At 47.7% G+C, this 18311-nt stretch overlaps 1 protein-coding gene across 2 annotated transcripts in view; it reads left to right on the top strand.

The window, feature by feature from the left end:
- The window catches only part of LSP1 (lymphocyte specific protein 1), a 52126-nt gene extending 34258 nt beyond the window's left edge, over positions 1–17868 (top strand). Inside the window, exons 5-11 of one of the 2 annotated variants that reach the window (XM_050898240.1) lie at positions 190–315; positions 3538–3581; positions 3759–3840; positions 4201–4341; positions 5158–5238; positions 6138–6252; positions 16175–17868. In XM_050898240.1, coding sequence (XP_050754197.1) covers positions 190–315; positions 3538–3581; positions 3759–3840; positions 4201–4341; positions 5158–5238; positions 6138–6227 — 564 coding nt within the window. In that variant the 3' untranslated portion in view covers positions 6228–6252; positions 16175–17868. The remainder of the gene's footprint in view (positions 1–189; positions 316–3537; positions 3582–3758; positions 3841–4200; positions 4342–5157; positions 5239–6137; positions 6253–16174) is intronic. The other variant, XM_050898241.1, reaches the window with a different exon arrangement.
- The last annotated feature ends 443 nt before the right edge of the window (positions 17869–18311 follow it).

The raw sequence follows: 18311 nt of genomic DNA, 5'->3' as shown, positions 1-18311 counted from the left end.
CCCCCTGCAAATGACACACGAGCTTCTTCCTGGATGTTTCAAAATTAGATTATGTGAACTCAAAGTTTCTGTGCTCACATGTTTGTTTAGTGTAAAGCAGGAAGCCTGGGAGACGGGAAAAATCACTTTTGTTGCATAGCAAGCAGTTTGACCAGCTCACTTCCTGGCTTGTTCATTTTCTGCACTCAGGAAAAGAAGAGAAGGAGAAATGAAGAAGAAGAAGAAACACCAGAAAAACGCCAGAAGGCCCCAAGCCCTGCCAGCCTGGAAGAGGAGGAGCTATGCTCTGACCACACTGCAGTGTGCTCCATGAAGGTTTGTGTTCCTGGGGCCCCTCTGGAGGCATGGCAACTATTGCAATAGAGCACCTAACTAATGATGAGGAAAGATGATCCAGGGCTTGCAGTAACGTAGGGTGTGAATCCTGCTACAGGCTGGGACAAATCACTTGATCTGTTTCCCTCATCTTCCTTGGTTGTCAACCTCCTCTGCTCCTGCTTTGCCTACTTGAGCTGTTGGAGGCTGTAACTGTCGCTGTGTATACTTTGCCAATCACCGTAAAAGTCTAAAGTTCATTGAGGACTCCAGGGAATATTGTAGTGAATTTGGTCAAAGACTACACATGAACTTAGTCAGAAAATGAAATTGCCCTTCCCCAAAAACTTGAAGCACTGGAATTTCCCTATCTTACGTAGAATAAAATCAGAAAGTGTGACTTAAGTTTTTTTAAACAAACTGGGATTCCTGATCTCTAAAGCATCATGTCCTTCCCAATCACATCTGTCTGCGTTGATGCTCTTGCAAAACTTCCTTTTTTAACACCACCTGAATTGCATCTCATGACTTCTGTTGCATTTACTACAAATCCTCAGTTTTGTGCATGTGCTTTTAAATACAATAGATACAGATAAGTGATTTCTGTAGTGAATGGCTTATTGTCTTCGTAAGCCCTAAGCTTGTTGATTATAGCAGTGAGGGAAATGGTGAGGAGCCTGGGTAGCCTGTTAATCTGCTGTTGGTATTATCTTTGCTTTTTTGCATTTAGATCTGTGCTATTTGCTTCTTAGTCAATATTTCCTGGACGGGGAGGATTGTAGGAGCACTTCCTCTTGCAAGAGCAAATAGATCGTAAGAGGAAGGTTTCATCATCTACAACCATCAGATTCTTGTTCTTTATGGAGAAGCCTTTTTAAAGTCAAATAAAAAGAGAGGAGAAATGGTGGGTTTGGATGCAGGCCATGTGCTAATGTTAGGTTTGAAAAGTGGGGTGGGGGCGGCCAAAGCACATCCCTGAAGTGGGACTGGTGGGGAAATGTGGGAAACGCTTCCAGCACGTTTTATGTGCTGAAACTTTTGTCATTACAACCCCAAAACACACATAGCTTCCTGACCTGAGCTTAACTGCTGCTGCTCGGATTAGCCCAGGGAAAGGTTTAGAAATACAGTCTCTGTGTTTTATAATGGTGATGTCAGAGCTCACCAATACACAAAGCAGAATGTAAAGCTGTTGAGGAAAAATATGAGCTTGGGATCTTTCCAAAGGAAGGAGGATCTTTACACCCCAGCTAGCAGGGCTTTGTGTGAATGCTAAGAATTGAACACATTGACCACCAAGAAGGTGTTTTGGCACAGGATTGCTCAGCAGAAACACTGCTTGTAGTGGAAAGATGAGAGCATCTGTAGTGGGCGGTGAGCTCCCCTGCCAGCTGTGGCTGGTGGAGGCCAGGTACAGGTCTGGAGCAGGCACATGTTGGGTTGCAGTGTGATGGGGTGTTTGGGGTTCAGAGGGCCAGTGTGGCCTGGGGGCTGAAACAGACGTGTGGTGGCAGGGGGGAAGCCTTGTACCAGCCCTGTTTTGTCCCAGGCTGCTTGTGAGCTCTGAGGTTTGAGGTTGGCTGAGCGAGCAACTGTGGTTTCTTCTGGCCTTCAGAAAGTGCTTTGGACCAGAGAAACACATGACTCTCGCTGCAAGGAACTGCCCTGCTGGGCAGGGGGAGGTGGTCTTCAAATAGCTTAGGGAAAGTTTGTTCCCACCTAGACTGTCATGCTGAGATCTACTGTCACCTACAGCCTTTTCTAGGCCCCTCTGTATTTAACTTGATGTTCATTTCTGACCTTTTGGAAGCACCTGTGGGTGGCTTGCACCTGCACAGCATCTCTCTGGCAGGGTTGGCAAGGTTTTTTCCTATTGATATCTTATCTACTTGTGGTTGAGAAGCTGAGACATAGGCAGGGATCTACCAGATTCCCCTTTCAGGTGCTGTTATGCCCCATGAGGTGCCAGTCTGCCCATCAGTGTCCCAGAAGGATGAGCAACCCAATCTCTTAAGTCACGGCTCAGAGGCAAGCATCAATTCCTGCAGCACTGAGAAAAGGAGCGAGCTGGCAGCAGGCAGACAGCCTGCCCAGCAGAAAAAGCTGGCTGATGGGATATCTGTCATGCTGCTGTGTTGGGACCCTGCAGAGTGACTCTCCCTAGTGCACCTCTATTAGCCAGGGTTGCACTGTTTCATGGTTGTGCTCTTCTCTAATGGGCCTTGTGCTCTTGGGCACAGCTGTTAAATGTGTCCTCTCTGTGACACTTTCTTGTCTTCTGCTTAGCTAAAATATAGCACTGGCATCCTGAATGCATCTTAAAATGAGCACTTAGCACTGCTTTTTATCTGCTAACTTGGTAGGTGATGTTTCCCATGGCACAGGCAGCAGTTATACAGGGTGAGAAGGCTCCTTGTTACTTGGTTGCTGCTCCTTGGCTCTGTACGAGCTGGTGTTAAGAAAGAGCCTCCCCTTTGACTTGAAAGTGATTTTTCTCTCTGTATTCTTGTTTTCTGGGGCACAAAAGAGCTGTAAGGTTTAGCAACATTTCAGCTTTCCTTTATTCAGTGGTTGTGAAGTGTTTGTTTGCCTTCCTGTCTTGGCCAAAGAGTTCTTGCACAGGAGCCTTTTATGCAAAACTCTTTCCTAATAGCTTGACCTGAAGGGCTGCCTTGCAGGTGGCTCCATGTGCCGACTTGCCCTGTCTGTGTGCTACTCTGGTGTGGAAAAGTCCATGTAACTCATGCCTGTGCTGCTCTCATGCTTGGCTCCTCTTCTGCAGACATGGCTGGCAGTGCCTTTAGTTTTCCCCCTTGTCTTTCCACACTTGCCACTTTGTTGTGTCTGGCTAGGAAACCAAGTGTCTGAGAGACACCTAGTCCTTGAACAGAGGGAGTAGAGAAAATGGTCTTGGTTGCTGTTTCAGCTGTTAGTCAAGCTGCACATTGTTGGTATGCCCCTGAAACTGGTTGGGCTGCTACTGTGCACTGGTGCTTTTGGTTGGGATTCTGCTCACCTGCCTTGGAAAGGAGAAGGAAAGGGGATGCTCGCTGTCTCCCTGACCAGTGTGGGAACATGGGAGTGAGGCAGGCATTTCTAACCAAAATCTGTGTGAGGGATCAGGGAAGAGAAATGGTTGAATTATGGTCAGCTGAGGTGACCTACATCCATCTGAGGTCCATGGACAAAAGTAATATTTTTGTCTTCTCTCTCCCACTTTAGATCACGGACAGAACAGAGTCACTGAACCGCTCAATAAAGAAAAGGTATTTCTAGGGTTGACCTTGGGGTAAAGCAGGTCCCTTCCTGCAAATGGAGGATGCTGGAGGGCCCTGCTGTGGGGAGGGGCAGGAGTGACAGGCTTCCTGTGGCCCTCAAAGTCCTCCCTTCTGCTTGAGGCAGTGGGGGATCACCTTAATCCTCTTCTCTCCTCTGCTTTCCAGTAACAGCATAAAGAAGACTCAGCCTCCCCTCCCTGTGTCGAAGATTGATGACAGGCTGGAGCAGTACACTCAGGCTATTGAGGTGGGCTGCTGTGTTGTCTCTCTGGCCCCACACTCCAGGGAGCCCTCTTCGGGCATTGCTCTCCCACTGTACCTCTCAGTCTTACCATCTGGGAGGTGACAACTGAATCGTCTCCCCTTGGATGGGAGCAACCCTTTCTCCTGTCTCTATCTCCCTCCCCAGCATAAAGTAGGTTTCTTTAGCGAGCTGTCCCATCCTTGTTTCCTCGTGTTCCCTACTTAAAGGGTAAGAGCATCTGGCAGGAACTAGCAAGACCCTACAAGTCTCCTTTTACAACCCCTCATCCTTGAGGACCTCCAATTAGAGGGGAAAAAAAAGCACAAACTCCCTGATGGTGATCTTTCTCCATTTATTTTCCAGACATCCACAAAGGCTCCAAAATCTGTCCGACAGCCCTCTCTTGACCTTCCCACCACGAGCATGATGGTAGCCAGCACGAAAAGCCTCTGGGAGACTGGAGAGGTTGCAGCTCAGTCTGCCGTGAAGTCCCCACCCTGTAAGGTACGGCATTTGCAGGACTTGCCTTGCCTGTGCAGGGAGAGAGGGGCTGGCCTCTGGGCACAACATGCATTATGCTTGCATTAGCCTGTTGGTACAGCTCATTGGTGGTGACCATTGGCTCTAAAGGCATCTTTATTAGAGATCCAACCTCCTTCATCAGGATGCAAGGCCTTGTACCTTGGAGCTTTGCTTCGTCTGTGCTAGGGTCCCAAATTGTTCCTTGGTGGTACAGCTAGGAAAGCCTTTGTGATGCTGGTTGAGGCTCTGGTTTGAAATGGGAGTAAAATCAGCTGGTGGGGAGAATATGTATGTCTCCTGCAGGGGTTAGGACTGAGTTCCAGTTGTTGAGCACAAAGTTGCGTCTAGTACCAAGATGATAAATCTTGTAAACTTGGAAAATGCAAAGAGTATTATGTATTGCTCTCTTAATAATTTCACTTTCTGGTCACTGTGAGTGAGGCTGATTCTGTAACACATTGGTTTCAAATCTGTGTTTATGTGAGCAAAATTCCTTCCACATAAAAAAGGCCTTGATGTTAACATGTCTTAAATAGTTAATGAACTTAAGAAAATAAACATCTTGGATCTGTGATCCAGGCTCTTGTTGAAGAGAGTGAGAGAGAGGAAAACATAGGATATACTGGAAATAGGAAGAAGTTTTCATAGTTATGGGTTTTAGCTGCAGCTGTCATAGGTCAGATGATGTGATATTATAAATAAAAAAGGAGGTCAGATGTTTGGGTTTGAAAGGGACATGAACAAAGGCATGTTCAGCAGTGTTAGCAGTGAAGGGTAATGAGAACTTCATCTTCTCAGGATATCGTGGCTGGAGACATCGTGAGTAAACGAAGCCTTTGGGAACAGAAGGGCAATCCCAAAACCGAGACCAATATCAAGGTGAGTTAGGATCTGTATGAGTATGAAAGCACTTGCTCTGCTGTGGAAAAAGAAAAGAGCTCTTGGCTGGGTTGGAAGTATTGAGAAGATGGTGATGTTCTGTAGGGACAAAGGCTGCCTGTATCTATCAATGCAACTGCTTACCTAAGAGCTCTTCCTGACAGTGACCTGCTATTGCTTCAGCCCTAGTAAAAATGGGGGCAAAAAATCATTTTATAACCAGTAATACTGAAGGGTCTCTTGAATAGCATGTTGTTCTCAGCCCATGAGTTGGGAGCCCCAGCCTTCTAGGCTCAAATTGAACTGCAAATGTGAGTTACTTTGCTCTTGTTATGCTTTTTAATCTTGAGAGTAAAGAAAACATGCAAAATTAAGTGGAACTGGACCTAAGACAGTATCAACACTTGCAGATGGATCTGGGATTTTGTGCGTACTGGTACGTTTGTGGGAATGCCTGTTAAAATGCGGCAAGCAGCTGCTGCTTGAACTGCCCAGGCTGGGAGAGGAAGATCAAAGTATCTTGTCTGTTCTGGGTCAGTACTGCTGCCAGTATGTGGTAAATGAAACTGGCTCTTGCCATGGGTGAAACCAACCCTGGCTTGGGGGGTCTGGGCTCTTAGATGAGCCCTCCCTCGCGATGTCTGGCATTGCATCTTCCCTTTCCTATTACACATCCTGTGCTTGCTGTGTTGCCTTACGCTTATACAAAGTGGTGGTTGGTCTGTGCAGAGTTTACGTGGAAGGGGCAAGAAGGGAGTACAGAGTAGGGTGACTCCACGCCCTCTGGGATTAGAGAGAACTGTATCACATGCTCCTCTGGCTTCAGTTATTTGATCTTGACTGCCTATTTGAGGGAGAAAAATGCTGACTTTTGTCTCTCTTCTTTCTCTCCTGTTCAGTCCACTCCTTCTGGCAAAAAGTATAAATTTGTTGCAACAGGCCATGGCCAGTACAAGAAGGTGTTGATAGATGATGCTGCAGAGCAATAGCGTGCCTGGAGAACTCATTAACCAGGTAGGTGGGGTATGACCTTGCACTGTGTAACAAACTCCTGGCGCTGTTCTGGCAGGACATTGGGGTTATTTCTGCCAGCCACACTTTGCGTGAGTTGGAAGGTACTGTATGGTAACAGCTGGAGCCTTGCTTCTGGGTAAACGTCTGAGCTGGAAGGGAGTGGGTACTCAGTAGGGGTTTGTTTTGGTCTCTGACTTTCTGATGCTGCTAGGAAGCTGGATACCTCTGTTAGTTTAATCTGCAGAGTAAGCCCCTTAGCTACTGCTGTTTGGGTGAAGATGCATTTGCCTTTGCTAGTTCAAAGGAACAGTCTCTATCTACTGTTTTTTCTTATGCTCTCTTACGTTGCAAGAAGTAGATAGCTGGAGGTCATTCTGGCTGAGCATAGGGGCTGATGTACTCCTGAAATTCAGATGCTTCTGGGGTCTAGTTCCCAGATTTACTGAATTAATCAGGAGAAAAACTTTTGCTGATTTCAGTGACCTCTTGGAACCAGTCCATAATAGGGCTGTAGTGGGGAGGACATGAACATCTGCTGTGCTGGGTAGACCAACAGAGCAGAAAGGACCATCCTCTGATGCGCAGCAAGGGGGAAGGTAGAGCTGGGTTGCTGTCTCTGTGCCCTCTTGAAACGGTCTTTGGATCTCATGCTTGTATTGTATTTATGTTAATAGATATCCTGGTGTTATCTTGAGTGGATGATAGTAGAGAGTTGTGACAAGAAGGAGGAATGGCGTAGAGGGAGGTGATAACTGGTTGGATCCAACTGGGCAGCATCTGGCACAGTGAGAGGAGAGGAAGCTGTCGGGGGTGAAAACAAGCTCATTCTCTTTTTTCCTACTATAAAAAAGAAGCTTTATTTCATAGCCAAGCTTATAAATAGCTCTGGCTGCTACAAAACACCTTTTGTTTCTGAATTCTTCTGGGGGTTGTGTTCCTTTTTTTTTTTTTTTTTCCTTTCCCTCAAGGAGCTGGCTTCTGAGTGCACCATATTGTTTTGTTTGGGTTTTTTTCCTTTTGTGGTGCCCATTTAGAAGAGAAGCTCTCTTGAATGCCACTTTGAGATGGGCAGCAGTACAAACCTAAGCCTGCCCAAAGCTATGTTTTTAGATGTAAAGGAGGAGGAGCCCACAGGACTTGTATCCTCAACTTGCTTCTCTGCCTGTGGCTTTCAGAAACCTATTTTAAGGTCTTCTCTTTGATCAGTCCTCTTCTTTTTTTTCTGAAGTCTGTTTTGGTGCACGAGGTGGGATCCTACTAAGCTTCAATTCTTTATAGCAAACAGGTTTTGCTAGGTTGTCAGCAGGTTTTGTTTGCCCTACCTGAGCTTCTGCAAGCAGCTCAAAGGAAAGTACCCTCAGCTCTGGTCTTTTTCCAGCATCCTTTCTTGAAAAGCCAGTGACTGTCACGAGATGTCCTCTAGGATCCACCCAGTACTCCAAATAGCCATGGCACAACACTGTGGCCCTATGGGCTCATTCACAAGTAAGGTGTTTTGACTGTGAATAGCAAAATGACTGTGATAGCTGAAGGATCTTGGCTTGTTTCTCTTGGGTTTTTAGCTGTCTGTTTTGTGTGCTGTGAGGTCCCTGCTCCCCAGCTCCTCTCCACCCCCCCTGAACTATGTTCATCCTTTTTCCCTATTGCCGGATCCCTTCATGGTTGCCTTTTTGCTCCCAAACCCTTCTGGCTCATCCCCATGTCACTTGCTCAACACCACCTTATCAGCTTTCTAGTTGCTTGAGCACAGGTACAGTTTTTCCTCCTCCCCTCCCTTCCTGAGCTGCAGGACCTCTGAGCAGGCTGTGGAGCAAGAGGTTTTCTGCAAGTGGCCATTTGGGCTCCTGGCAACTGCCTGAGGCTGTTTGACATGGAAAAACAACCAAACTCTGTGCCCAGCGGCATTCCCCTTCACTTGCTCAGCATGGCAGCTCAGGCTGGGACACGCTCCAATGGCTCCCAACGCAGAGCTGCTGGTGGAAATCTTGCCTCCACACACCTGATATCTCCTCTGTGATGCTCTCATGCCAGGGTCTGTCTCTGCAGGACTTGCCATGTCTGCTCTATGCCTCTGCCCTTCATTCTTGGGGCAAAAGGGCTAAACCATGCAGCCAGACCTTCCTTCCTGTGCTTCCCACTGCAGGAATAGCTCTCCCCACCGGCAATTTTCCATCCTTCGTCCCTGTGCAGTGGGGCTGGGTTGTGGATGCAGCCTGGTGGGAAGCCCAGCAGATGCAAAACGTAAGCCTTATGTGAGAGTCACTGGTTTGTTCTGGGTGGTTGTCCTCGCTGCAGGACAAAGTGGTTTAAAGCACAATTGCTTCTGAAACCATCTTCTCTGGCCAGACTCACTTAGTCTCCCAAGTGTAATCAATATTGGCTGTTCTGCTTTACGCTAATGCTTTGGACCTTGTGAATGCAGACTCTTGTGCACAGGCATCCATCTAGCTGTGCTACAGTAAAGTGCCATTTCATCGTTGTGTGGTAAGGTCATCTTTATCTGCATTAGGCATTCTACATGTTTTACGCTGCACTCTTTGATTTTTGATTTTGTGTTGCTGCGTGGATCTTTCTCTATAGCCTTCTCTTGCACCATGTTGAATTATCCTGCAGAGGCTTACCTGGGATCCTCTCGTGATTACTGGTGCATTTCCAACCTATCTTTTCAGCTTTTTCTTGGAAAACTGGGGGGTTGGAGAAATCCAAAATTTAGATACTTGGGTTATTCTTCCTTCTCTTTTTTTTTTTTTTTTTTTTTCCTTAGAATAGGGTAGGGGTTACAAAACAGAGAGGATAAGATCAGCAAAGTGAAAACTTCAGTGAAGGTTTGATGATAACTGAGCTCTTCTTTATAGCATCATCACAAAACTGGAAGACTTGAAAAAAGCAAAAGAGGCTCTTGGTTTTGTTTCTAAGTCTGTTCGCAGTTTGGCTTGGGGAAATTTTGGTCAGCTCCATATCCTCTGCACATGAAGAGAATGTAAAGAGCTGTGTATCGAGTTTCCTATTTGGACTAAACATAGCAATCCTATATTAGCTGTGTAGGAACATCCCAGCATATGACAAAGTCCCTTGTGAAACAGAAATAGCTGATCTCCAGCTTTCATGCTCATAAGCCTGGTGGTGATGGAGATGCAAAGGGTGACTGTAATGCTGGAAAGCACAGTTGTCTTTGTGGATGGACAGAGTTGGGGCTTTTGTTTTAAGTATCCTTTTTTCAGGACATCAGGCACCAGTAGGTATGCAACTATCATGATGTTTCCCCTGAAAATGAGACTACGTGTGGTTAGCAGAACCCCTCAGAAAACAGCACCTTGTTAAATACACAGAGTTGGATACCCACATGCTGAAGCAGGCTCTTGGTGGTTATCGTGAAAACACCAGCCCCCACCTGTACTTAAAAAAGCATGGTAAAATACATAACAGAACTTGATTACTGCAACAAAGTTAGTCTTCTGTGCACTACGATTTAGTAGACTGACCTAGAAGGACATCAAATGATGATGCCCATTTTTTTAGGCAGGGGAACTGCTACGTGAGAGCAGGATGGATATCTTATGCTGTCCCTTGTCTGTGCCTTGGGTGAAAGGATGAGTTTCCACCTTGTTCTCAGCAAATGGGTGTGGGGTGCACTTGCAGTGGAGAAGCTAAAGAGATGATGCGTACCTTCTTTGAGTCAGTTTCTAAGACTCCCTAGAGGAGATGTGGAGCAACCCAGATTCCTTCATGTTGTCTTATCTACAACTGCTTCTGTTTCTAGGATTTATCTTGGTCTTAAATAAACACAACAAAATAAATTCAGATTCTATCATCCTCCTCTAAACTGGGCTTTTCCTACAGGCAATTTGTCCTCTTCACTGTGTGCCTCCCCTCTCTTCTCTGTTACCGCATACAGTGCTTGTTGTTGGCTCTTTTTAAAACAAGTGCATGTTTGTTTTCCTGGCTTATGACCTGTGGATGTGGTATGTTATCCATTTAAGCTTATATACATATGGACAGTAGCCCTTAAACCCACAGCATGAGGCTGCTGGCTTGGAGGGGTTTTATTTAATTTTATTTTTTCCTTACACTTGGCTCTGGGCAGTAAACCTAGTCATAGGTGCTCTCTTGCTTGGTGCCCTGTAGGAACCTCCAGAGATGTGGGCCTGGTGGAGCAGCCTGGCTTCAGTTGACTGACCATCCTGATGCCATTCTGTTAAAGCTCTTGGTGTGCTCCTCAGCCACTTTAGGTCTAAACCGGCTCACCTCGAACACAGTGGTGATCTTTGTCATGGGTTTGGCAGCCAGTTCCTTCAGTTTCCGGGCGTCGAAGCGTGGCTTATGTAGAAGGATGGGTAAGCGGTGGGGAAAAAGCAAGCTTTCTTCCTTCTGCTGCTTCTTCTCTTCTGCTTGCTGCTTCCTCTCCTTGTTGACTGTCATCTGGTATAAAATAGCATCCCACATCCTTGTGGCCCTTGATTTAAACGGCCTGCTGTCTTGACTGATGATTGCTTGAGAGCTGTCCTTCTCCTTGCTCCCTTCCTCCTGTCCCAGCTTTTCCGGCTCGGACTCTGGGAAGCTGGGTGCTTCTGGCTGCACCATCAAGTGCTTCCTGAGGCGATGCCAGCCACCAGCATTGGCTCCAGGAGGTCTTGCTTCTTCTACTGACGATAGTGCTGGCTCAGCTTTGGGGGAGGGCTGGTGCTTGGTAAGCTCGGGGTCAACTGAGGTTGAATGACATGTTCTGCCTTGGTGTCTGTGGAATTGGCCCCGGTACTGTCAGCTTGTGCTGGGGTTGCTGTCGCTGAGTGTGCTTGCCTCCAGGGAGTGCTGGGTGTCAATGGTTTTAGGATGTCGCCATCTTGCTTGGGTAATTCAGGAGCTCTCTCTGATCCAGGTATTTCGGTGTCACTTCCATGGGTCATGGGCTTATCAGTGTGGGCATCAGAGGGCCTGGGCTTGGGTGAAGAGGCCTTGATGGACTCTTCAGTAGGAGCAGGCTTGGGAGCTTGATTAGGAGGCTCTGCCTCTGCAGCAGAAAGGAGGGGAGGCTCCAGTGCAGGAGCCGTGGCCTTGCTGTCATCAAGCGGGGTGGGTGTCTGCCCTGGAGATGGTTCAGAGCGGCTCGTTTCAGGTGCTGGAGAAGAAGGCCTTTTGCCTTCATGGCTGACGGTTCCCTGGGTCTGATTTGATGTGGGTGTCTTAGCCACAGGTGGCTTGACGCTATGGAAATAAGTGTGCACCTTGGTGACATAAGTAACCTCTGGTGCCCTTTCTTTACTGGGTGCACTGGAAGGAGGAGGCTGGGGGAAAACAGATATCGAAGGGTCGTGTGGAGAGGGAAGGTGGGTGTCCATGCCTTCAGGCTGCTGTGGAGTCTCAGGAGCTCCTGGCTTGTGTAGCAGGGGCATGGCTGGGGAGGTTGTGAGCACGAGGTGTTCAGCAATGCGCCTCTGCTCGGTGACCTTCAGCGTGAAAGGCTTGCTCTTTCGGAAAGGGGAGGGGACGCGATGGATGACGGGCTTGATGGAGAGGCGGGTTGGGAGGCTGGTGGAGGGGGGTGCTGTGGTTTCGGGGGTCTCTGCTGGGGGAGTGCTCTCATTGTGCTCTAGGTCGGGGCTGGCCTCGTTCACGGGTGAGAGGCTGGACCGAAAGGACTTGGCTTGCTCCGAAGCTAGGACAGCGTTCTTCTTGGCTGCCTTCTTCAGCAGCCGCTGGAGCCGCAGGTTGTCCTTCCCGGGCTTTGGTAGGGTGGGAGGGGGAGAAAGGTGGTGGTGGATGGGAGTGGGCTGGATGGAGGATGATACTGTTATTAGCATTGTCATCTCCTGTAAGAAAATACAAAGCTTAGAGTTAGTGTGGGCTTAGCCCTGGGCTAAACTCTGAAATATTCATACATAAAGTCTCCTCTTCCTCTCTCCAAAAGCTATGAGTATGGAGTTAGTATTGCAGGAGAAGAGCATCAGTCTTGGTTTCCTTAGTCTCCTAAGGTAGCCTCAGCCAGTCTTGAGGGTGGTGTGGCAGGGCAAGAGACGTACTGGGGGGAAGCTGTATTGCCAAACCTGGAGCCCTCCTGCTCCTGGCGTTAGTGCAAAATCCAGTGAGAGCTCCTTGGGACCCCAGACGTTCATGTCTTGGCAAGTCCTAACGGGATTTGGAAGGAAATGTCAAGAGAAACAGAGCGGGTCTGAAATTTTGAAGCTTTGAAACAATATCCAGAGGCACAAATCGGGAATGTTTCATGGCTTTCCAAATTCCAGTTATTAATACTCTGATACAATGTTATGTACAACAGAACAGCCATAAACTACATGTGTCATTTGAGTCAGTCAACACTGGCCTTGATTGATTTCAGCTGGCAGAAAGACATCCCTGTAAAATGCAGGACTTTAAAAAAAGCTGCGTTTATCTGGTGAGAAAGTGCTTTGTCACAACACTAACTCTGACTGGTCTTCCCTTGCTGTGTCAAGCACAGTGGCAACCTTCTCCTTCTGCACTCAATTTAAGATATAATCTAGTTTTCTCTTTCCCTTCAGGAGCATTGCCACTGTCCTGCCTGTATCGCTCATTCTTCAGTGAAACAGAAATGGGTTGTGGTCTGGGTCAGGTCTTATCCCCAATGGCAATTGCAGCTGGACCCCCTTTGGCCAACACTGTGCTGCTCCTGGGGGTATGCATGGCTGCTTTTTCTGCTCTCTGTCACTAACTCACCACCATCTCCTCCTCTTTCTAGTGAGCACTGGTCAGATTTCCTGCACAGTGGAGCTAAGGGTCTATGTAGGGGATAGAAAGACAAAACTAGTCTCAGTTGTCCTCTTTCTCTTCCTGAGCAAGGCTGGGGAACACCAAACACTCAGCCTCCAACCTGCAGTGACTCTTTGGCAGCCCCAGAAAGAAATCTGACTCTACCCTGGCTCTCACTCAGCATGGAGTTTCTGGGTTTTGCTATGAAATGAGGCATAAATCACTGAGCCCCTTAATCCCCAGTGCTGGATGCAACTGAGCATCCTGAAACAAGGAAGAGGAGGTGGGGTGATGTCAGGGTTGCCCAGAGGGGCTATTGCATGTGCTCTGCTTGGTTCCTGGTGGCTCCCAACCTGCTCTGGTTAGTGTGGGTGTGTAGCATGATACCTACTGTGTGGGAAAACTACTCTGAATAAAACTCTCAAAAGTGCAGAACAGCTATTTGTGCTTGAGTGCCTGGTGTTGCCTTTGGGCTTGCACTGCTGCTGTCAGCACGGGGCTGGGAAGCTGATCTGTACCGAGCAAGCAGGTGGTGTATCTGCCAAAACTGTTTGTGGATGGAGGGAAGAAGGATGACTTTTTTTTTTTAAAAGAAAAATGCAGCAGCAAAGGAAAGTACTGAAGAGGTGGCATGTAGGGCACAAAGCCTTCAAGGTCAAGCCCTCACCACGGTGGACAAGCTGTCCTCTAGAGCAGAGGCTGTGGTGGGCAGGGTCTGGGCAGTGTCTAGCAAGTGGTGCACTGCTACCAGCTGATTTCCTTAGTACAGGAAAGACATGGACCTGTTGGAGTGGGTCCAGAGGAGGGCCACAAAAATGATCAGAGGGATGGAATGCCTCTCCTATGAGGAAAGGCTGAGAGAGTTGGGGTTGTTCAGCCTGGAGAAGAAAAGGCTCTGGGGAGACCTTACTGCAACCTTTCAATACTTAAAGGGGGCTTATAAGAAAGATGGGGACAGACTTTTTAGGAGCACCTGTTGTGATAGGACAAGGGATAATGGTTTTAAACTAAAAGAGGGTAGATTTAGACTAGATATAAGGAAGAAATCTTTTACCATGAGGGTGGTGAAACACTGGAAGAGGTTGCCCAGAGAGGTGGTAGATGCCCCACCCCTGGAAACATTCAAGGTCAGGTTGGACAGGGCTCTGAGCAACTTGCTCTAGTTGAAGATGTCCCTGCTCATTGCAGAGGAGGTTGGAGTAGATGACCTTTAAAGGTCCCTTCCAACCCAAACTATTCTATGATTTTATTTTGGCTGCAGGCATGAGAAACCTCCTGCTGTTTCGGCGAGGGGGCTCAGAGGGGATTTGTGCCAGCTGGGGGTGACAACTGTTGGGCATTCCCAGTGGCTTATCAGCTTCATGCCTTAGGCACAAGGCTGGGATTAGGACTGGCCTGTTCCAAGAGCTACTCTTAGAATTAAGTCTGCACCGGCCCGAAAAAAGGCTGAGAGCCCATTCCTTCATCATATACCTGCTCTCCTTCCCCAGCCTTGTGGATATTCTAGATTCTTCTGGGTCAGAAAGCCAAAAAGCCTCAGTTGGAGAAGTGCATACTTGCTTTTGTGCAACACTACTCTGCTTCTGTTTGTATAGGAATTGGTAATGGCTTGTGTGATTTTTATCTGCTGCAAGGTGAGCTAGTACATGCATCTGATGTTAGGATTGATTGTGGAATGATTTAATCTGCTCCTGTTTAATGTGGTCCCATGGACAGCCTGTACTACAAGATGAGCTGTGGTCTAGCAGCACTGGTAAACCAGAATTATAAGGTTGACCTGCTTCAGCTTGTGTTGGGAATACAAAAGAGGCAGGGCAGTGAACTTCCCAACTACTGAGCAGCTCTTTGAGTGTTTTCCTTGTCCTATGGACTACTGCACCCCAGAAAAATACAGCTTCCCACAGGGGTCAGAGAAGCATCTTGCCTGGGATTTGCTGCAAATGGCTAGATGCTACTGAGGAGGGCCGGGGGGGTTTTGGAGTGCGAAGTTTAGATGTAATCTGCATGCACCAGGAAAACTTTCCATTTGTTCCCGAAGTTAGAGGCTGCTTTGTGCCCTATAACCTCAAGATTTGTGATCTCTTACAATAGTCTGTGCTCTTAAAATCACTCTTGCTACTTTCTCAGCATCCCATCTGGCTTGAAACCTGCTGTGCTGTGGGTCTTGGAGACCTTGTGGGTGATAACTTCCATGGCACGTGACTGCCGGAGTCTGTGTGTTTGACTAGTGAGGCAGAGAGATGCTGAGAGACAGCAAAAGGAAATCGGCTCTTAATTTGTTTGCCTTCCCTGTCATGCTTGGCTTTGTTTGAGTCTCCTTCAGAGCTTTGTGTGCTCGGGAGAAATTCTGCAACAAGCAAGACTTGTGAGTGTCTTCCCCCTTGCCGCATAATGAAGCAAAAGCAAAGGGACAGACGGACTGGCTTTATTGCCAATTGAAAGGCCAGAGCTGAAAATCCAAGGACAACGGGGAAAATACTGCCTGAGAAACTTGGGTGGGTTTGTGATAAGCTGGAAGGAAATTGAGCTAGAAGCTGTCAAGGGGCTTTCAAAGTGTTAAGTTTCCCTGCTGCTGGTTGAGTGCCCGTGGGTGGAGGGGAGGTCATCCACTCTTGGACCCCAACTGTTCTCCTGAACTCTGCTCCATCTGCAATCAACTCCAAACCGGGAATGATGGGGAGAGTGTCAGCATGGAGGAGTCATTTATCACACGATGGAAAAGTCATTTGTGCACTGGAGTCCCTTGGCTGCACCAGCTGTCACGTGTGGAGCAGATCGAGAGCTGCAGGAACCTGATACCGCTGCAGATGGTCCCAAGCGGAGAGCTGCGGCTGCCAGGGGCTGTAGGAACACGCTCTCCACTTTAGTGGCTTTCTCAGGTTTGGAAGGAAACCTGCTAATCTCCTCCTCCTTCTTGAGAGGAGATGGCTGGGCAGGAGCACATCCTTCCCTCTGCCTAGGCAGCCATGATCTCTGCTGGGTGTGCAGCCCTCGGCATCTACTCTGCCATGGGCATGTAGCATGGTTGAGTGTCCTGCAGTGCTGAAGCTTTATGGGCTGATTCACAGGGCTTTGTGGAAATGGGTGGGGGGAAAAAAAACACCTGTAATTGCTAGACAAGATGCAGCCTCTGTACAGCCCAGGATATCACTCATGGCAGGCCAAACAGTATGCATAAACTTGTTTTCTTGTCTTGCAGCTGAGCTTGGTCCTGGCTCGATGCAACCCTCAATGCCACTATTTCCTCTGCTCCACAGAAGATAATTGAAGGATGTTTCTCCTCTTCTGCCTGATGTCAGTCTGCTTTGGTACAGCCTGACTCCTCTCGGGGTGTGAGCAATACCCCATGCTGCCTCCGGTTGGATAAAAGGAACTAGATCAGCTGGCAAAACCCATCCCTGTTTTAACCTTCTATGTGACTCTTCGGCTTTTTTTTTTTTAATCTGGCTCTGCTATGGAGATGGGAGGCTGTGGCTCTGCTCCCTCTCTCCCTCTCTTCTTTCAAGTGTTGGAAGAGAGGGATCTGCTGCCCTGCTGAGCTGGCAGGGCTTTTGCTACGTGATGAAGAATTTCTACTTTTGTGGCTCTTGGTGGCTGGGTGGTGGGAGAGAGGGAGCTCAAGAGAAACCTGGTAAAAGAATCGGTGTTTGAAAGGAGGGCAATGGGCAGATCCCGAGTGTGAGGAGACTGCAAGGACCACTTGTCACCCTATTGGTGCCAGCTGTGGGTAAAGTCTTCCCCTGTTTACAATGCAGCCTCTGTCCCTCTACAACATCTGCTTTGAGGGACTTCCATCTACTGGTCTCTCTGTGCACATCAAATCATATTCAACTTAGTCCCATTTTTTTCTTTAGTTCCCAGATCATCCTTTAATCACAGTTACATACCCATGCCAAAATGTTGCTGACACTTTTCCGTTTTGACAGTGGCAATAGCAGCTTTGTTTCAAATAGCTGCTGCCTTCCTCTTCCTGTCTAACATGGATTGGAGGTCTCCTTTCCCAGGTGAGGAGTGCTGACCACTGGTATTTATCTCCCTTCTCTGAAAAAGGGATTTGCTTGTTCTCTAACCTGTGGGCTTCAGTGCCAGTGATTGAAACACTTCTGAATGTCAGAGGTGGTGGGCATGTTGATAACCTGCCTGCTATGCTCCTGGAGGTGGACAGAATATCCGGGAAATGGCTGCTGCTCTTATGCTGGAAGCTGCCTTGGTGAAAGGGCATCCTAGTGAGTTGTTGGGGGAGGTCAGGTCTTGCTGTGAACATGGGAAACTGAGCCCCTAAAAAGTGGCACTCTGGCCTTGGGCCCAAGATCTGTAAATCAGCTCCCAGGGCTGTTTCTGAACTCTCCCACATCTTCATACTTCATGGTGTTAGCATGTCCCCCATCCCCTCTTTAAAGTCTTATTCCTACCCTCTTCCCATGTCAACATAATTTTGCAACCTGTTTCTGCTATCCTGGAAGGGAGGACAGCTTCTCTCTCCTGCTGCATCAGTGTGCTTTCTGCTTAAATTTACTGCGTCTTGATTTTTTTTTTTGTAAGCATTTAATAAAATTTGAGGAAGACGTAACGATGGCAGCTCTGAGGATTTTGTTGATGTAGGAGTTCCTGCAGCAAAGCTGTTTTCCAAGACCTTGCAACTCTCCGCTTGAGCAGAAAGTGGAGGAGAAGAAACATCAGGCTGAGTGACAAGAAGAAAAGGAGCTTGATGCATGCAGGAAAGGGGCTTTCTGTGTGCCTGCCCCATTTAGGACATCCTTGTCATCTTGCTGCATTCTTCATTGTTATTGGGGGTAATTGACTGTAAAATGGGAATGAGCGGTGTTTGGGTGAGAGATGGAGCAGCATACAGAAGACTTCCCATGGAGTGATCAGTCAGGAGAAGCACAGAGCTTAGCTCCCCAACTAATAGATCTGAGCAACATCACAGGCTTCAACCAAAATCACTGTCAATGTCAGCTATAAAAAAAAAAATCCTCTATAGACTGCTTATATGGCTTAGATGAAGTCAATCTAGCTGTCTGTACAGGAACCAAGCACTCTAATGAGCTGACTACCCTATCTGGAACCATCTAATGAAAAATGTTTTTATGGAGGTGACCTTCCAAGTAATAACATTTCTATGGTGTAGAGACAGCAAATAGTTTGTGCTATCCTTACCTATGCTTTCCTAAAGTGTTAGGAAGAAAAGTTCTCAGATATCACTTCTTGCTGTCATCTTTCTGCTTATTGGTACCCTTGTGCTTCAGCATCCTCTGCTTCAGCTCCTCCTGGAGGTAGGAATTCAAGGAGTCTGTGTTCCTCAGAGAGCACTGGGGAGCATGGACACCATCTGG

This window comes from Gymnogyps californianus, chromosome 5, assembly GCF_018139145.2.
Source record: "Gymnogyps californianus isolate 813 chromosome 5, ASM1813914v2, whole genome shotgun sequence".
Classification (NCBI taxonomy): Eukaryota; Metazoa; Chordata; class Aves; order Accipitriformes; family Cathartidae; genus Gymnogyps; species Gymnogyps californianus.
Note: the sequence above shows the minus strand (reverse complement) of the source record. Positions and strands in the feature narration are given on the sequence as shown.